General features: G+C 34.5%; 1 protein-coding gene across 1 annotated transcript; it reads right to left on the bottom strand.

Moving 5' to 3' along the window:
• Positions 1 to 3,934: 3,934 nt before the first annotated feature.
• On the bottom strand, positions 3,935 to 4,821 carry LOC139846614 (uncharacterized). Its single transcript, XM_071836090.1, has 2 exons — positions 4,311 to 4,821; positions 3,935 to 4,221 (listed from the first exon to the last, which is right to left on the bottom strand). Exons 1-2 carry the CDS (start codon positions 4,786 to 4,788, stop codon positions 4,205 to 4,207), a joined length of 495 nt encoding a protein of 164 aa, XP_071692191.1. The 5' UTR covers positions 4,789 to 4,821; the 3' UTR covers positions 3,935 to 4,204.
• Positions 4,822 to 19,175: the final 14,354 nt, after the last annotated feature.

Below are 19,175 nucleotides of genomic sequence, written 5' to 3'. Positions count from 1 at the left end.
ATCATAAAAAAATGCTCATCAATTATTTAGCTTTTGCTTTAACTTTAGCTTTTTTTTTAAGTGGACACCAACTAATTCCATTTATTTGACAACAAAATGATCATGTATTAGTTGATCAACTATTAAAGTTATAATCATTGAGAAATTAATTAATCCACAATTAATTAATTAATTCAAATCAAAACAAGCATTCAATTTGTTCCGTTACTCAAGTAGTAAATATACATCATATGTATATAGATTTAATTTGACGTCTAGGTGTATATGTGTGTGACCCCGAAGGCTCAAATAAATTTAGCCATATAGTTATATGTTGTATCTTGCACACAAATCCTACAGACTCCCACTTATGCATGGTACAACCCCATGTAACTATACAAACAATGGATAGCGTCTAGCAACACGCCATTGTCCCTAAATTCACGTGAGGATAGTTTCTCATAACTGCTTATAGTAAGTGTTAAATGTCATTCCTCCTTTTGTTTCAGATACTTGAGTTAAGCTTGAGATATGGATCATCGGTCATTCTCATTTGTTTAACAATTTTATTTCTCGATCATAGAACTGAATTAGATCACCAAATTAATTAAGTATCATCTTAATTATATCTGGGTGCGGCCACACGAATATCTTATTCATTCATCGAGGAGCTCAAAAGTATCTAACTCCAAACATTTCGGAGGAACAAATCCTATATTGCATACACGTGTCTCTCACGAGCTTTACATTATACCCAATAATGGCCTTTATTACATCTTTATTCAGGACAGCATTTAACCATATCAAAGTACAATATTTCACACATCAAAATCGGCGTGCATCTCAAGTCTAAGGACATAAAAACATAATCACTAAAAGATTCACTACTGACAACCATCCATGTAGTGATATCTCGGTTGGGTCATTCCAATATTCATCATCAATGTATACATATGAATTTTGGTCTCCACAAGTTAACTATTTATCATCAATAAATATAAACCAAAACTTCAGATTAATCTTAATTCATGTTATTCCCATAACATGATCGATTATGGAGATTTTGAATAATCAACAATTACTCATGGATTAAACATGCTAATATAGAACATAGTGATATAAATGAAAATGATCATACCATCAATATATCAATTCATTATGATAAAACTGTTTAATGTTCCAAAAATATCCAAATACTAAATTACAAGTTAAAAAGATCAGCAGCATAACGAAGTCCAATACTACTAGCATGATCATCATGCTTGTTGTGTGTCATGGGCTTCGTGAACGGGTCAGCCACATTATCATCTGTATGAACCTTAAGAATACTAATATCATTCCTCTCAACGACTTCTTGAATGTAGTCAAACTTTCGAAGAATGTGTCTGCTACCTTTACGTACACGTGATTCTTTCGCAAGTATAATAGCACTTGAATTATCACAGTACATTTCCATAGGGGATTCAATGCTGGGAACTACTCCGAGTTCATCAATAAACTTCCTAATCCAGACAGCTTCTTGAGCAGCTTCTGAGGCAGCAATGTATTCTGCTTCCGTTGTAGACTGTGCAACTGTGGTCTGCTTTGAGCTTCTCCAATCAACTGCCCCGCCATTCATGACAAAGAAATACCCTGACTGGGATCGGGAATCATCTCGATCAGTTTGGAAGCTAGCATCTGTATAACATCTAATACTCAACTCTTCTTCCAAACCACCGTAAACCAAGAACATATCTTTAGTTCTCCGCAAATACTTAAGAATGCTCTTAACAACAATCCAATGTTCTTCACCTGGATTCTGTTGATAACGACTCGTCAAACTCAAAGCTAACGAGACATCAGGTCTAGTACATAACATAGCATACATAATGGATCCTATAGCCGAAGCATAAGGAACCCATTTCATTCGTCTTATCTCATCAGGTGTGATAGGACTTTGAGACTTGCTCAAGGTTATGCCCTTTTGCATGGGCAATGCTCCGCGCTTGGAGTTTTGCATGTTAAATCTTCGTAAGATTTTGTCAATGTATGTACTTTGACTCAAACCAATAAGCCTTTTGGATCTATTTCTATAGATCCTGATTCCTAAAATATACTTAGCTTCTCCAAGATCTTTCATGGCAAAACATTTTCCAAGCCAATATTTGACATCTTGCAAAGTTGGAATGTCATTTCCAATAAGTAGTATGTCATCAACATACAAGATCAAGAAGACAACTTTGCTCCCACTAGCTCTAATGTAAACACAGGGCTCATCTTGGTTTTGAAAAAAACCAAACTCTTTGATTTTCTGATCAAACTTAAGATTCCAGCTCCTGGATGCTTGCTTTAATCCATAAATGGATTTTAGAAGCTTGCATACTTTATTAGGATGCTTTGGATTTACAAACCCTTCCGGCTGAACCATATATACGTCCTCACTTAGGTCGCCATTTAGGAAAGCGGTTTTCACATCCATTTGCCATATTTCATAATTATGAAAAGCTGCTATGGCAATAAGTATCCTAATTGACTTAATGCTCGCGACTGGTGAATAAGTTTCCTCATAATCAATTCCTTGAGTTTGAGTATAACCTTTTGCCACCAATCGAGCCTTAAAAGTGTTTACATTACCGTCCATGTCAGCCTTCTTCTTGTAGACCCATTTACACCCAACTGGTTTACAATTGGGTGGAAGATCAATCAAGTCCCATACTTGATTTTCTTTCATGGACTGCATCTCTGTATTCATAGCATCTCCCCATTTTTCAGATTCTAAACCTGATATGGCCTCACGTTAGCTAGAGGGTTCATCATAATCCCCTAGATGAGATTCATCTGAATTAATCAGAAGATTTAACTTCTCAGGTCGATGAGGAGTTCTACTAGATCTACGAATTATAGGTGCAACATGTTCTGGCTCATCAACAATGTGCTCAGCTTCAACGTGTGGATAACTAGTGCCTTCAAAAGGTATGTTACCTTGTGATTCTTGAATTTCTTCAAGATCTACTTTACTCCCACTGACTTCTTGTAAGAGAAGATCTCTTTCAAAGAATTCAGCAAACCGAGCAGTAAACACTTTGTTTTCAGCTTGGTAGTAAAAGTAGTAACCCATTGTTTCCTTTGGGTATCCCACAAAGTGACATTTGATACCTCTGGGTTCTAACTTGTTTGAAGTGTCACGTTTCACATACGCTTCACAACCCCAGACTTTCAAATAAGACAACTTAGGACTCTTTTCATGCCATAACTCATATGGTGTCTTATCTACCTTCTTGGTTGGAACCATATTGAGTATGCGTGCAGCAGACTCTAATGCATAACCCCAAAAAGACATCGGTAGAGTAGTTAGACTCATCATAGATCGAACCATATCAAGTAAAGTTCGATTCCTCCTCTCCGACACACCATTGTGCTGTGGTGTATAAGGTGGAGTGAATTGTGAGACAATCCCACAATTCTTCAGGTGGTCCAAAAACTCTTGACTCATATATTCCCCTCCCCGATCAGAACGAAGGGCTTTAATGGTCTTTCCAAGTTGATTTTCTACTTCATTTTGGAAGATTTTGAACGTTTCAAAAACTTCATGTTTATGTTTCAGCAAGTAAACATAACCATATCTACTATAATCATCAGTAAATGTAACGAAGTATGTTTCACCATTTCTAGACATAGTTCTAAAAGGGCCACATACATCAGTATGTATTAGTCCTAAAAGATCTTTAGCTCTTTCACCTAAACCGGAGAAAGGAGCCTTTGTCATCTTTCCACATAAACATGACTCGCATACATCAAATGACTCAGAGCCAGTTGATTCCAAAATCCCATCAGATTGGAGTTTTGAAATGCGTTGTTTGTTTATATGACCAAGACGACAATGCCATAGATAGGTATTATTCAAGTCTTTTTGACTCGTTTGGCAGTACATGTATATACAGAATTATTATTTGAAATTACACCATGCATATCAATTTCAAAAATACCATCACGTGGAATAGCATTAAAATAAAATACATTATTCTTAGAAACTGAAATACCAAAGTGCGTAAATGTAAGTTCAAAACCAACATTTTTCAAAAGAGAAACTGAAATTACATTGCTCGTAATACTAGGAGCATAATGACATTGTTCCAACAAAACAATAAGACCACTAGGTAGAGTAAGCTCATAGGTGCCAATAGCTTCGACTGCAGCTCGAGCCCCATTGCCCACTCTTAAGTCTAGTGTGTTGTTCTTCAGTCTCTTACTTCTTCTCATTCCCTGCATATTGTTACAGATGTGAGTACCACAACCAGTATCAAAAATCCAGGAATCACTAGAAAAAGTATATAACTGTATATGAAATATACCTGATTTGCTAGTCTGGCCAGCTTTGCCTTTTCTCAACTCAGATAGGTAGGAAGGACAGTTCCTCCTCCAGTGGCCAACTTTTCCACAGTGGAAACATTCGGCGTCTTTCGCTGGGTTTTCTTTCTTGGGAGGTGGTGGAATCTTTTTCTTAGCAATTGACTTGCCTTTTCCTTTTCCCCAAGTTTTTGGCTTATTCTTTCTCACTCTACCTTCCCTAATCATAAGGACACCTGGATTGGAAACCTTATATGGAATATCCTGTTCAGCAGTTTTGAGCATCGAGTGCACCTCTGCCAGAGATTTCTCCCAACCTTGAATATTGTAATTCATCACAAATTGGTGATACGATTTTGGTAGTGAAACCAAAACCGTGTTCACGGCCAAGTTAGGCGGCAAGGTAGTTCCAAGTTTTTCCAATCGGTCAATGTAGCTTTTCATTTTTAAGACATGAGAACTCACTGATTGACCCTCCTCCATTTTGCATGTTTGAAGAAGCTTATAAGTTTCATATAACTCTTGACTAGCCTGTTTCTGAAACATATTTTTTAGCTCAGTCATCATATCATATGCTGTACGATCTTCCATTTCCTTTTGGAGGTCAGAAGTCATACTAGCAAGCATGATTAAAGCTATCTTCTCTTGCTCATCAAACAACTTCTGATAAGCATTTTTTTGAGCAGCAGTAGCTGTCTCAGGAGGAGCTTCGGGTAAGGGTTCTTCAATTTTGTTCAACTTCCCTTCAAATTTGAGAACAATTCTCAGGTTGCGGTGCCAATCGAGAAAGTTTGAACCATTAAGTTTCTCCTTCTCCAACAAAGAACGGAGGTTGATTTGGTTTACGTTTTGATTGTTTGACATCTACAAGAGAACAAGATTCAATTTTAGTATTTTCGATATTGTACTTTAATAAATTAATTACCCAAGTTTTAATATATTTAAAAACAATTAAATTACGAAAGCCTAAGATCCACATAGAGGTTCCATAACTACATCTGTTGATCAGCTAGCAGTTATAGAGTCTACTGGTAGGTAGCGAGTACCAATTGCATCACAGATGCAACTCTTAGATCTTTATGGGACCCTGAGATATGTGTAGTCTAACAAACCACTATTATCTATTGGCATGTTTGTCCCATCCTTGCCTCGATCTCAGGTCTCACCGTGAATACGATTAAGTCGTCCAATTTGGAAACAGTGGAAATTCAGCCTAGTCTCACTCGTAACTGAAAATTCACCTCGTGGCTATAATTCGATTAGGTCTCACCGTAATCAAAAAATAACGAGGAGTGTTTGCAAGCTCATTGGATGACATGACTTAAATTTGACGGGTATTTTAAAAATGTTTGTGTTAACGAATAATGCATGCACACAAGATTCGCTACAATTTGTTAAAAAACATTTTAACCAATTTTATATATGTCGATCGTGTTTATGCGTCAAGTTTGTTATTTTATTTTATATAAAAAAAATAACAAATACACACTGTGTATCATTTTAAAACATTTTTAAAAGATGTTGCTCATATATATTATTTGAGTTTCAAAAAAATTTAACTTTAAACTCGTTAGAGTTTAACTTTTTAAAATCATCAATTTTAACCTTTGAAACTCGTTACTAGTTTTATTTGATGTTTTCATCAAAAAAACATTTAGCATATATTATAATCAACAATTAAATATAAATGCGTAAAAATAAAACACAACCATACCATGCATCACACACACATAGCCTAGCCCAAAAATCCTATGCTCGATCCCATGAGCCGACATGGGATCAAGAGGTCATACTAAGGGTAATATCGTAGCTCCCACTTGATTCAAGAATCAAGTGAAAACTTGACAAACGCCATTGTTGTCAACTTGACCTGTTCACCATCTTCTAAACCAAAAGCATGTTGTATTTTATCTTCAATCTTCATCTTGTTACATTTATTTAAATTTGAAAATACAACTAAACTAGTACTTTTACAAATTGAAATAAATTTAAATACAATACTATGAAAATGAGAAATAAATATAATACAACTTTGGCTTCAAAATGGCCTTAATAATACAAATACTCAACATGACATAATATTGCCGTAATCAACAATCACAACAATCATACATAGGTCGGGGCATTGTGGGCTATGTGTGCAATCACAATTCTAATAACTACATTATTAAAAAAAAAAAATTACATATGGCTTGTCCATGGTTACAATGCATGTGTACAACCATGGAATGAAATAAACAACAATTATTCAAGCCATAATAAATAAATTCAAAATTTATAACAGTGATATTTTTCAGATCTTATTTGTGCGTCATGAGATTTAATTTAAAACAAACATGTTGAAATTATAAAAAAAAAGTTTTTACTTTTTACCATCTCACAAAACTAGATCTGAGAAAATCACGTGACAATTAAAATGGTGTAAAAGCGGCTCGGATACCACTGATGGAAAATCGTGTATACTTTTCATTCAGATTAACGCAGCGGATAGTTAAAATAAACTTATTATTACAAAACATGCACACGATTGACGGTTCCAACAAGATCCAATTACACCACTAGTAATTGTCATAATATATAAATTCACAAGAGGAGTTAAACGATATACCTTTTCTGAAGAAATGGATTGTAGGAGAGAAACTTACGATCAATAGTATGACCGTCTCTTTGGATAGTCCACACTACACTTCAAACGACGCCAATGGATGCTAGTCCAAACCCCAAGTAACGTATTACCAATAATCAAATTATTGTAATAATAATTATAACAAATAGTACTCCGTATGATTGTGTTTAGAATGTCACCCAAAAATATAAGCTTGTATGTGTTTTGTTTTATAAAGCAAATAATAAGAAGTAATATTGAGGTTTTCTTTTGATTTGTTTTTGTGCAGTACGTAACACCACCAAAAACAACACATATATAATTTGTTGGCATATCACCAATTCTCAAATTCCATCATAAAAAAATGCTCATCAATTATTTAGCTTTTCCTTTAACTTTAGCTTTTTTTTTAAGTGGACATCAACTAATCCCATTTATTTGACAACAAAATGATCATGTATTAGTTGATCAACTATTAAAGTTATAATCATTGAGAAATTAATTAATCCACAATTAATTAATTAATTCAAATCAAAACATGCATTCAATTTGTTCCGTTACTCAAGTAGTAAATATACATCATATGTATATAGATTTAATTTGACGTCTAGGTGTATATGTGTGTGACCCCGAAGGCTCAAATAAATTTAGCCATATAGTTATATGTTGTATCTTGCACACAAATCCTACAAATGTATACGTTTATGATTTTTGTAGATGTATGCCAAGTGTTCGATGATTTGCTTCAATTAATGTTTGCTCTATTTTATCTGTTGTTTCAGCAATTGTTACTTTGAAAGAGTTATTAATGGTTTGTAAGAAATCAAAAATCAGCCACTTAAAGAAGTTTTACCAATTAAGAAGCCTTATGATGATGGTGATGATCCAAAAAATTAAAGTGATAAAAACTTGTTAACTTCTACTTAGCTATGGAACACAATTGACAATGATTTGGGTACAAATCAAGTTTCGAAACAGAAACCAGTGGAGCAAGTGATTCAAAAGGTAAAAAAAAAATAGCAATAGATAGTGATAATGTGTTGGTTAAATGTATAGAGAACTGAGGAAGAACAATATGAGAACAGCGATTCGTTTTGTGGAAAATTTATCCCATTTAAGGAGGAAATTAGTGCTCCTGGAGTGACGAGCTGAAATGTATAGCATATACAACTGATTTGATGTGTATGTAGGTGTATACATCAACTTTGTTTATTATGGACTTTGTCATATAAGAGAACGGAGAAGATGTGGAAAAGATAAAAATTAAATATAAAAAAAAAAATTAGGCCCGTCGTCCCTCAAGTTGTAATCAGTACTAAAAGGAGTAAACGAGTTAAAAAGACTAAAATACCCTCACATGATTCGCACATGGCTCTGTTTAACAGAGAAATGGACGGAATATAGATAGAGGGACGACCGGAGTTACAAAGTACAAGTTCATGGACGACGTCAGAAAAAAAAAGTTTAAGGATGACGTCAGAAGGCTGGATACAAGTTCAGGGACGACGAACGTAATTTTGTCTAATAGTAATATGATTAATTTAGTAGTAATCGAATCTTGTATAACCATAATCCATAATCCAGATGTCATTTAAATATATGTATATGTGAGGATTTAATGATGCAGTTTTGTTAGTATTTTTGATTTTGTTTTAATTTTAGTTCATTTTTAGCTAATTTATAAGTATGGTGCATCATGACTATTTGTATTGGTTCTAAAACAGCATTCTTAAATGATGTGGTGTGGAGGATTACATATTTGCCACTACTTTAGAAACCTCATGTGGCATTTCCAATTTCATCTCCATTGTTTTATGCATATTTTCAGTTAAGCGCGAAAAAGGAAGGGAAGCTCTATAATGTATAATAATCAATCCTCAAATACAAGTACCATTTTTACCTTATTAAAAGAAAGATTCATTAAACAATCCCGAGAATTCGCGGGTCTTTAACTGTATTTAATTGATACTTTGTCAAAATAGTGTCTATCTAATTTTTCTCTCATGGACCGGTCAACAACATTAACAAATTTAACATGGGCCGTTTAACAGACCAATATGAGGTTGGTTTTTTATTTTGATATAATTATATTTTGGGTTACAAAATTTTTATGATGGATATAAAAGTTGATTTTGGAGAAAAGATATCGGTGTGCTTTTGACATCAAACAAGTATCCAAACATTGCATCTTTTTCATATCGTTTGTGGGGTAAGGGGAGGGGAATTTTACTTGGCGGTGCTCTTGGATCGGTTTCAAGGTTTCCTCCCGGACAGTAATCGGGGCGGGGTTATTATCGCTGTATCGATATATTCGAAACGGGAAATGATCGCAACGGGTGGTTAATCCCCCTCGGGTGATCACAATCACTGTCAAAAAAACAAAATAAATATATCATTGAGCTTATTGCATAACGATCTCATGTAAGTTAGTTGACGGCCACGAAAAGAAACGATATTTTTGTCTGCGTAGAGAGAAAAAGAAAAGTGAGAACAAGTGGTTTTTTATTATTTTGTTGAAATAAAAATCTTCTTTTTATGAGAAGAACAGGAATCATGGTTAGCTCACTTTTTTTTTTTTTTTTTTTTATTGATGTTGCTTAACGTGCTGTGTGGATCAACCATAGAGATATTCATACACTATGAATACATGTTTGAACCTACACGTGAAAATCGCTTGTTAAAGATATATCTAAACTATACTTTGTAAATTATTTATTTGACAATTATTAGTGGTGTAACTGGATCTTATTTGGGAACCGTTAATCGTGTGAAAATTTATAACAAAATAAATGATGTTTATTTTAATATTAATAAAAGATATTTATTTTAATCGTTCTGCTGCGTTATAAAAAATTAAATGTACACACGATTTTCCATCAGTGGTAATCAGAGCCGCTTTACAACGTTTTAATTGTCGAGTGATTTTTCTTTAGATTTAACTTTGTGGTGTATTGGTGAAAGTTAAAACCTTTTTGGTTTTTAAAGTCAACTCGGTTGATTTAGACTTAAGATCATGACGCACAAATATGATTGAAAGAATATCACTATTTTAAATTGTAGATTTAATTGTTATGGCTTGAATAATTATTATAATTGTTGATCGTTGTATTCCATGGTTATACACATGCATTGTAACCATGGACAACCCATATGTAGATTTTAATAATGCATCATAGCATAACGGGTGCTCATAAAATAAAATAGAGAGATAGGAAGAATCATGGCTGATCTGGCTGGTGCGGAGGGATCGCTCGTGCGGGGCTGCTTCGGGTGTCTAAGAACTGATTGTCCTTCGTTGTCAATTTCCTTGTCAGGGGTGAACTGTCGTGCCAATTCTGAAGTGTTCACGCCTGAGGATATTGTAGTGACCCGAACTTTTCCATGTTTATATATATATATATTAAATGAAATTGTTATTTACATTATTAAGTGTTTCCAACATGTTAAGCAATCAAACTCGTTACGACTTGATTAATTGAAATAGGTTTCATATAGACATTTGACCACCCAAGTTGACCGGTGATTCACGAACGTTAAAACTTGTAAAAAAAAATATATGATGACATATATATGATTATATATATAGTTAACATGATATTATGATAAGTAAGTATCTCATTAGGTATTTTAACAATGAGTTATATACATAAAAATGAGACTATTAAATTAAGAAACTCGAAAACGATATATATAACGATTATCGTTATAACAACGTCTTACTAAGTACATATGAATCATATTAAGATATTGATACACTTGGTTAATTATGTTAAATGATAAGTAAATATATCATTAAGTGTATTAACAATGAACTACATATGTAAAAATAAGACTACTAACTTAATGATTTCGAAACGAGACATATATGTAACGATTATCGTTGTAACGACATTTAACTGTATATATATCATACTAAGATATATTATATATCATAATATCATGATAATGTAACAATTTAACATCTCTTTAGATATAATAAACAATGGGTTAATAACATTTAACAAGACCGTTATCCTAAAGGTTTCAAAACAACATATACATGTAACGACTAACGATGACTTAACGACTCAGTTAAAATGTATTTTCATGTAGTGTTTTAATATGTATTCATACACTTTCTAAAGACTTCAAGACACTTATAAAAATACTTCTACTTAACAAAAATGCTTACAATTACATCCTCGTTCAGTTTCATCAACAATTCTACTCGTATGCACCCGTATTCGTACTCGTACAATACACAGCTTTTAGATGTATGTACTATTGGTATATACACTCCAATGATCAGCTCTTAGCAGTCCATGTGAGTCACCTAACACATGTGGGAACCATCATTTGGCAACTAGCATGAAATATCTCCTAAAATTACAAAAATATGAGTAATCATTCATGACTTATTTACATGTAAACAAAATTACACATCCTTTATATCTAATCCATATACCAACGACAAAAATACCTACAAACACTTTCATTCTTCAATTTTCTTCATCTAATTGATCTCTCTCAAGTTCTATCTTCAAGTTCTAAGTGTTCTTCATAAATTCTACAAGTTCTAGTTTCATAAAATCAAGAATACTTCCAAGTTTGCTAGCTTACTTCCAATCTTGTAGAGTGATCATCCAACCTCAAGAAATCTTTCTTATTTACAGTAAGATATCTTTCTAATACAAGGTAATACTCATATTCAAACTTTGATTCAATTTCTATAACTATAACAATCTTATTTCGAGTGGAAATCTTACTTGAACTTGTTTTCGTGTCATGATTCTGCTTCAAGAACTTTCAAGCCATCCAAGGATCCTTTGAAGCTAGATCCATTTGTCTATTTTCCAGTAGGTTTATCCACAAAACTTGAGGTATTAATGATGTTCATAACATCATTCGATTCATATATATAAAACTACCTTATTCGAAGGTTTAAACTTGAAATCACTAGAACATAGTTTAGTTGATTCTAAACTTGTTCGCAAACAAAAGTTAATCCTTCTAACTTGACTTTTAAAATCAACTAAACACATGTTCTATATCTATATGATATGCTAACTTAATGATTTAAAACCGGAAAACACGAAAAACACCGTAAAACCGGATATACGCCGTCGTAGTAACACCGCGGGCTGTTTTGGGTTAGTTAATTAAAAACTATGATAAACTTTGATTTAAAAGTTGTTCTTCTGGGAAAATGATTTTTCTTATGAACATGAAACTATATCCAAAAATCTTGGTTAAACTCAAAGTGGAAGTATGTTTTTCAAAATGGTCATCTAGACATTGTTCTTTTGACTGAAATGACTACCTTTACAAAAACAACTTGTAACCTGTATTTTCGACTATAAACTTATACTTTTTCTGTTTAGATTCATAAACTTAAGTTCAATACGAAACCATAGCAATTTGATTCACTCAAAACGGATTTAAAATGAAGAAGTTATGGGTAAAAGAAGATTGGATATTTTTTGATTGTTATAGCTACGGGAAATATTGTAACAATTCTATACAAATCATATCCTAGCTAACTTATATTGTATTATACATGTATTCTAATATATTATGTAATCTTGGGATACCATAGACACGTATGCAAATGTTTTGACATATCATATCGACCCATGTATATATATTATTTGGAACAACCATAGACACTCTATATGCAGTAATGTTGGAGTTAGCTATACAGGGTTGAGGTTGATTCCAAAAAATATATATGCTTTGAGTTGTGATCTAGCCTGTGACGTGTATACACTGAGTCGTGGATTGATTCAAGATAATATATTGATTTATTTCTGTACATCTAATTATGGACAACTAGTTGTAGGTTACTAACGATGACAGCTGACTTAATAAACTTAAAAATCATTATAACGTAATAAAAAATGTTGTAAATATATTTTGAACATACTTTGATATATATGTACATATTTGTTATGGTTCGTGAATCGACCAGTGGCCAAGTCTTACTTCCCGACGAAGTAAAAATATGTGAAAGTGAGTTATAGTCCCACTTTTAAAATCTAATATTTTGGGATGAGAATACATGCAGTTTTATAAATGTTTTACGAAATAGACACAAGTAATCGAAACTACATTATATGGTTGAATGATCGAAAACGAATATGCCCCTTTTGCTTGGTAACCTAAGAATTAGTAAACCGATTTTCTAATTGACGCGAATCCTAAAGATAGATCTATTGGGCCTAACGAACCCCATCCAAAGTACCGGATGCTTTAGTACTTCGAATTCGTTTTTATCATGTCCGAAGGATTTCCCGGAATGATAGGGGATATTCTTATATGCATCTTGTTAATATCGGTTACCAGGTGTTCACCATATGAATGATTTTTATCTCTATGTATGGGATGTATATTGAAATATGAAATCTTGTGGTCTATTATTATGATTTGATAATATATAGGTTAAACCTATAACTCACCAACATTTTTGTTGACGTTTTAAGCATGTTTATTCTCAGGTGATTATTAAGAGCTTCCGCTGTTGCATACTAAAATAAGGACAAGATTTGGAGTCTATGCTTGTATGATATTATGTAAAAACTGCATTCAAGAAACTTATTTTTGATGTAATATATTCTTATTGTAAACCATTATGTAATGGTCGTGTGTAAACGGTATATTTTAGATTATCATTATTTGATAATCTACGTAATACTTTATAAACCTTTATAGATAAAATAAAGGTTATGGTTGTTTAAAAAATGAATGCAGTCTTTGAAAAACGTCTCATATAGAGGTCAAAACCTCGCGACGAAATCAATTAATATGGAACGTTTATAATCAATATGAACGGGAGATTTCAGTTGATATCAGAGCGTTGGTCTTAGTGAACCAGAAATTTGCATTTGTGTGTCTTATCGAGTTTGTTAGGATACATTAGTGAGTCTGGACTTCGACCGTGTTTTCTTCAAAAACGACTGCTTAACATTTTTTTGTTGGAAACTGTATATTATTAACATGTAAATATTATGTGATATATTAATCTCTTAACGTGTTTGATATTGTGTGATAGATGTCTACCTCTAGTACAAATCCCATTGATTCACTTAATAATAATGAAGAGTCAAATATATTTTGGAAAGATTCACAAATTCCCGAAGAGGAACCGGAAGAGGAGGAACCGAAAGAAGAGGAACCGGAATAAGAGGAACCAGAAGAGGAGGAATCGGAAGAGGAGGAACCAGAAGAAGAAGAGGTTTCGGAGGAAGAAATATTGATACCTATAGTAAATCGATTAAATAAAAGAAAATCTTCAACCAACGGACCAAAGTTAATAATGGTCAATGGTGTTTCCGCCGAGGAAGCAAAATATTGGGAAGATTACCAATTTTCCGATGAATCGAATCCCGATGAGGATTCCGATGATGTTATAGAAATTACCTCGACCCAATTTAATAAAGCGAAAGAAAATAATAAGGGAAAAGGTATAAAAATAGAGAAACCCGATTCCAACCCCGATGAAATTTATATGTATCGGCAACATCCGTATTTCTTAAAATGTAACAATGACCCAGGAACCTCTAAACCACCAGGTTTTTCTAAACCATTATGGAAAACGACGGCTCGTATTAGAGGAACACCATATATTCCTAGAAAATTAGGAAAACGAACCAAGTCCGAAGAAGAAAAAACCAGTGATTCAGATTAGAGGGTTGTAATCATGTTGTGTATTATATGTATTGTAGTGTGCTTGTAGTTTTATGTTCTATGTAAAAATTGCTTGTATTGTTTGTTAATTATCTTTTACCAATCTAATTCTTGTCTATTTTACAGTATAAAAACAAAATGGACGTTAAGGGTAGACAACCGAATATTTTAGAAGACCTACCAGAGGATATGATTGAGGAAATCTTGTCTAGAGTCGGTCAGAATTCATCAGCACATTTAGTTATGGCGAAATCAACTTGTCAAACATTTGATAGACTTTCTAGAAATGCCTTAGTTTATAAAAGGCTTTCCTTTGATAGGTGGGGAATATCACATTGGGGAGACCGTAAGTTACGCCGTATTTTCTTTAAAGCATTAAATGTGGGGAACCCAAATGCAATTTTACGCTACGGGTTAAGAACCTATTTTGACTCAACATATCCCAACATAGGATTTCGTGAATTAGAAAGAGCTTCTAACATGCAACATAAAGAAGCATTTTATGCTTATGGGTTAGTGATGTTCGCTTCTTACCAAAGTGAGAAAAAGAATATCGGATTGCAACTTTTAAATAAAACTTTCCCACAAGTGACGGATTCAGTAGTTGGGGTGAGAAACAAGGTTTTTAGATTATTACGGGGCTGTTGGACATTACGAAACCCTCGTCCTTTTGACGATGTTACAACATGCTACCTAGCCAATGGTCATAATGGTTATTTTCCACAAGACCAAGGATGGGAAGTCGTCTTAGTAAAACCAGAATGCATGACTTGTTTCTGGACTTATGAATTACGTGTCTTTATTTCCTTTGCTGAACAACTTTCGTATTAACTAGGTTTATCTTCAAAACTGTCCTGTATCAAAGTGTACTATATTTCATGTTATATGTAATATAGCGAAGTTGTAAGTTTGAAGAATATTTGTATGTGATACATTATTATAATCAGTTTTTCATATGGAATTGTAGTAGTTGAATTGTATATTAGCTACTAAGTATGAACTTAACGGGTAGGTAGTACCCGAATTTAAACTTATAAAACGCTAATATGAATAAAAAGCTTTTATAAATGAGTTCATATTATGCTACGAAATACTATTGACTACTCTTAATATTCTGTAAGATTAACTCGATTCAGTTGTCTATTTTGAAGGAAATGGCACCGACTACTCGACACACCATGAATATGAACGAAGAGGAATTTCGTACCTTTCTTGCTGCAAACATAGCCGCAGTACAGGCTGCGCTACATACCAACAATAACGCTGAATCTAGCAATGCAGCTAACGGCCCAAGAAATCATGTAGGATGCTCCTACAAAGAATTCACTGCCTGCAAACCTTTGGAATTTGATGGAACAGAAGGACCAATTGGATTGAAACGGTGGATCGAAAAAGTCGAATCGGTGTTTGCCATAAGTAAGTGTACTGAAGAGGACAAAGTTAAGTACGCTACGCATACCTTCACAGGTACTGCGTTAACGTGGTGGAACACCTATCTTGAATAGGTAGGACAAAATGCTGCTTACGCACTACCGTGGTCGGCATTTAAACAATTGATGAACGAGCAGTACCGTCCTAGAATCGAAGTCAATAAACTCAAGGCAGAACTTAGAGAGTTACGAACACAAGGATTCGACGTTACCACATATGAACGACGATTCACAGAGTTGTGCCTATTGTGTCCAGGAGCATTCGAAGATGAAGAAGAGAAGATCGACGCGTTTGTAAAAGGGTTACCAGTAAGGATTCAAGAAGATGTGAGTTCACACTTGCCCGCTTCTATACAGAAGGCAAGTCGAATGGCTCATAAACTCATAAATCAGATTGAGGGAAGAATTAAAGAGCAGGCGGCCGAAGAAGCCAACACGAAACAACTCAAGAGGAAGTGGGAGGAAAACGGTGACAAGAGTCACCAGTACAACAACAACAACAACAATTACAACCACAATCGCAACAACTATTCCAACAACCGCAACAACAATCGCAACAATAACCGCAATCCTACCAATAACTACAACAAACATCCCAACAACAACAACAACAACAAACGTTTCAACAACAATAACTATTCCAATAACAACCTCAATAACAACAACGGCAACAAAAACTAAAAACAGCCATGTCATATGTGTGAAGAAAATCACCAGGGGTTTTGCACGACATTTTGCAACAGGTGTAAAAGAAATGGTCATAGCACGACAAAATGTGAGGTCTACGGACCAAAGTTTAACAGAACTAAGGGATCAAATAATGTCAGAACAAGTAATGCCGAAACAAATAGTGTCGGAGCAAGTAATACCAACGCTGTTTGTTATAAATGTGGAAAACCGGGCCACATTATTAGAAATTGCCCGAATCAGGGGAATACTAATGGGCAGGGCCGTGGAAGAGTTTTCAATATTAATGTGGCAGAAGCACAGGAAGACCCGGAGCTTGTTACGGGTACGTTTCTTATTGACGATAAATCTGCTTATGTTTTATTTGATTCGGGTGCGGATAGAAGCTATATGAGTAGAGAATTTTGTGCTAAATTAAGTGACCCATTGAGGCCTTTGGATAGTAAAGTTTTACTCCAATTAGCAAATGGTAAATTAATTTCAGCAGATAATATATGTCGGAATCGAGAAATTAAACTGGTTAGCGAAACATTTAAGATTGACTTGATACCAGTAGAGTTAGGGAGTTTTGATGTGATAATTGGTATGGACTGGTTAAAAGAAGTGAAAGCAGAGATCGTTTGTTACAAAAATGCAATTCGCATTATACGAGAAAAAGGAAAACCCTTAATGGTGTACGGAGAAAAGAGCAACGCGAAGTTAAATCTTATTAGTAATCTGAAGGCCCAAAAACTAATAAGAAAAGGTTGCTATGCTGTGCTAGCACACGTTGAGAAAGTCAATTCCGAAGAAAAGAACATCAATGATATTCCTGTCGCAAAAGATTTCCCGATGTATTTCCGAAAGAATTACCGGGACTACCTCCACACCGATCCGTTGAATTTCAAATAGACCTTGTACCGGGAGCTACACCAATAGCTCGTGCTCCATACAGACTCGCACCTAGCAAAATGAAGGAACTTCAGAGCCAATTACAAGAACTTTTAGAGCGTGGTTTCATTCGACCAAGCACATCACCGTGGGGAGCTCCTGTTTTGTTTGTCAAGAAGAAAGATGGTACATTCAGGTTGTGTATCGACTACCGAGAGTTGAAAAAACTTACTATCAAGAACCGCTACCCAGTACCGAGAATCGACGACTTATTTGATCAACTACAAGGCTCGTCTGTTTATTCAAAGATCGATTTACGTTCTGGATATCATCAAATGCGGGTGAAGGAGGATGATATTCCAAAGACTGCTTTTAGGACGCGTTACGGTCATTACGAGTTTATGGTTATGCCATTTGGATTGACTAACGCACCAGCTGTGTTCATGGACCTTATGAACCGAGTGTGTGGGTCATATCTTGAAAAGTTTGTCATTATTTTCATCGATGACATACTTATTTACTCGAAGAATGATCAAGAGCACGAAGAACACTTGAGAAAAGTGCTAGATTTGTTAAGGAAAGAAAAACTGTACGTTAAGTTTTCAAAGTGTGCATTTTGGTTGGAAGAAGTTCAATTCCTCGGTCACATAGTGAACAAAGAAGGTATTCAGGTGGATCCAGCAAAGATTGAAACCGTTGAAAAGTGGGAAACCCCGAAAACTCTGAAACACATACGCCAATTTTTAGGGCTAGCTGGTTATTACAGGAGATTCATCCAAGATTTTTCCAAAATAGAAAAACCCTTGACTGCATTAACGCATAAAGGGAGGAAATTTGAATGGAATGATGAACAAGAAAAAGCGTTTCAATTGTTGAAGAAAAAGTTAACTACGGCACCTATATTGTCATTACCCGAAGGGAATGATGATTTTGTGATATATTGTGACGCCTCAAAGCAAGGTCTCGGTTGTGTATTAATGCAACGAACGAAGGTAATTGCTTATGCATCTAGACAATTGAAGATTCACGGGCAAAATTATACGACGCATGTTTTGGAATTAGGTGCGGTTGTTTTTGCATTAAAGACTTGGAGGCACTACTTATATGGGGTCAAAAGTATTATATATACCGACCACAAAAGTCTTCAACACATATTTAATCAGAAACAACTGAACATGAGGCAGCGTAGGTGGATTGAATTATTGAATGATTACGACTTTGAGATTCGTTACCACCCAGGGAAGGCAAATGTGGTAGCCGATGCCTTGAGCAGAAAGGACAGAGAACCCATTCGAGTAAAATCTATGAATATAATGATTCACAATAACCTTACTACTCAAATAAAGGAGGCGCAACAAGGAGTTTTAAAAGAGGGAAATTTAAAGGATGAAATACCTAAAGGATTGGAGAAGCATCTTAATATTCGAGAAGATGGAACCCGCTATAGGGCTGAAAGGATTTATGTACCAAAATTTGGAGATATGAGAGAAATAGTATTTAGAGAAGCTCATAAAACCAGATACTCAATACATCCTGGAATGGGGAAGATGTACAAGGATCTCAAGAAACATTTTTGGTGGCCGGGTATGAAAGCCGATGTTGGTAAATACGTAGGA

The sequence above is a fragment of the Rutidosis leptorrhynchoides genome, chromosome 5 (assembly GCF_046630445.1).
Source record: "Rutidosis leptorrhynchoides isolate AG116_Rl617_1_P2 chromosome 5, CSIRO_AGI_Rlap_v1, whole genome shotgun sequence".
In the NCBI taxonomy this organism is placed as follows: domain Eukaryota; kingdom Viridiplantae; phylum Streptophyta; class Magnoliopsida; order Asterales; family Asteraceae; genus Rutidosis; species Rutidosis leptorrhynchoides.
This window is presented reverse-complemented; position numbering and strand designations above follow the sequence as displayed.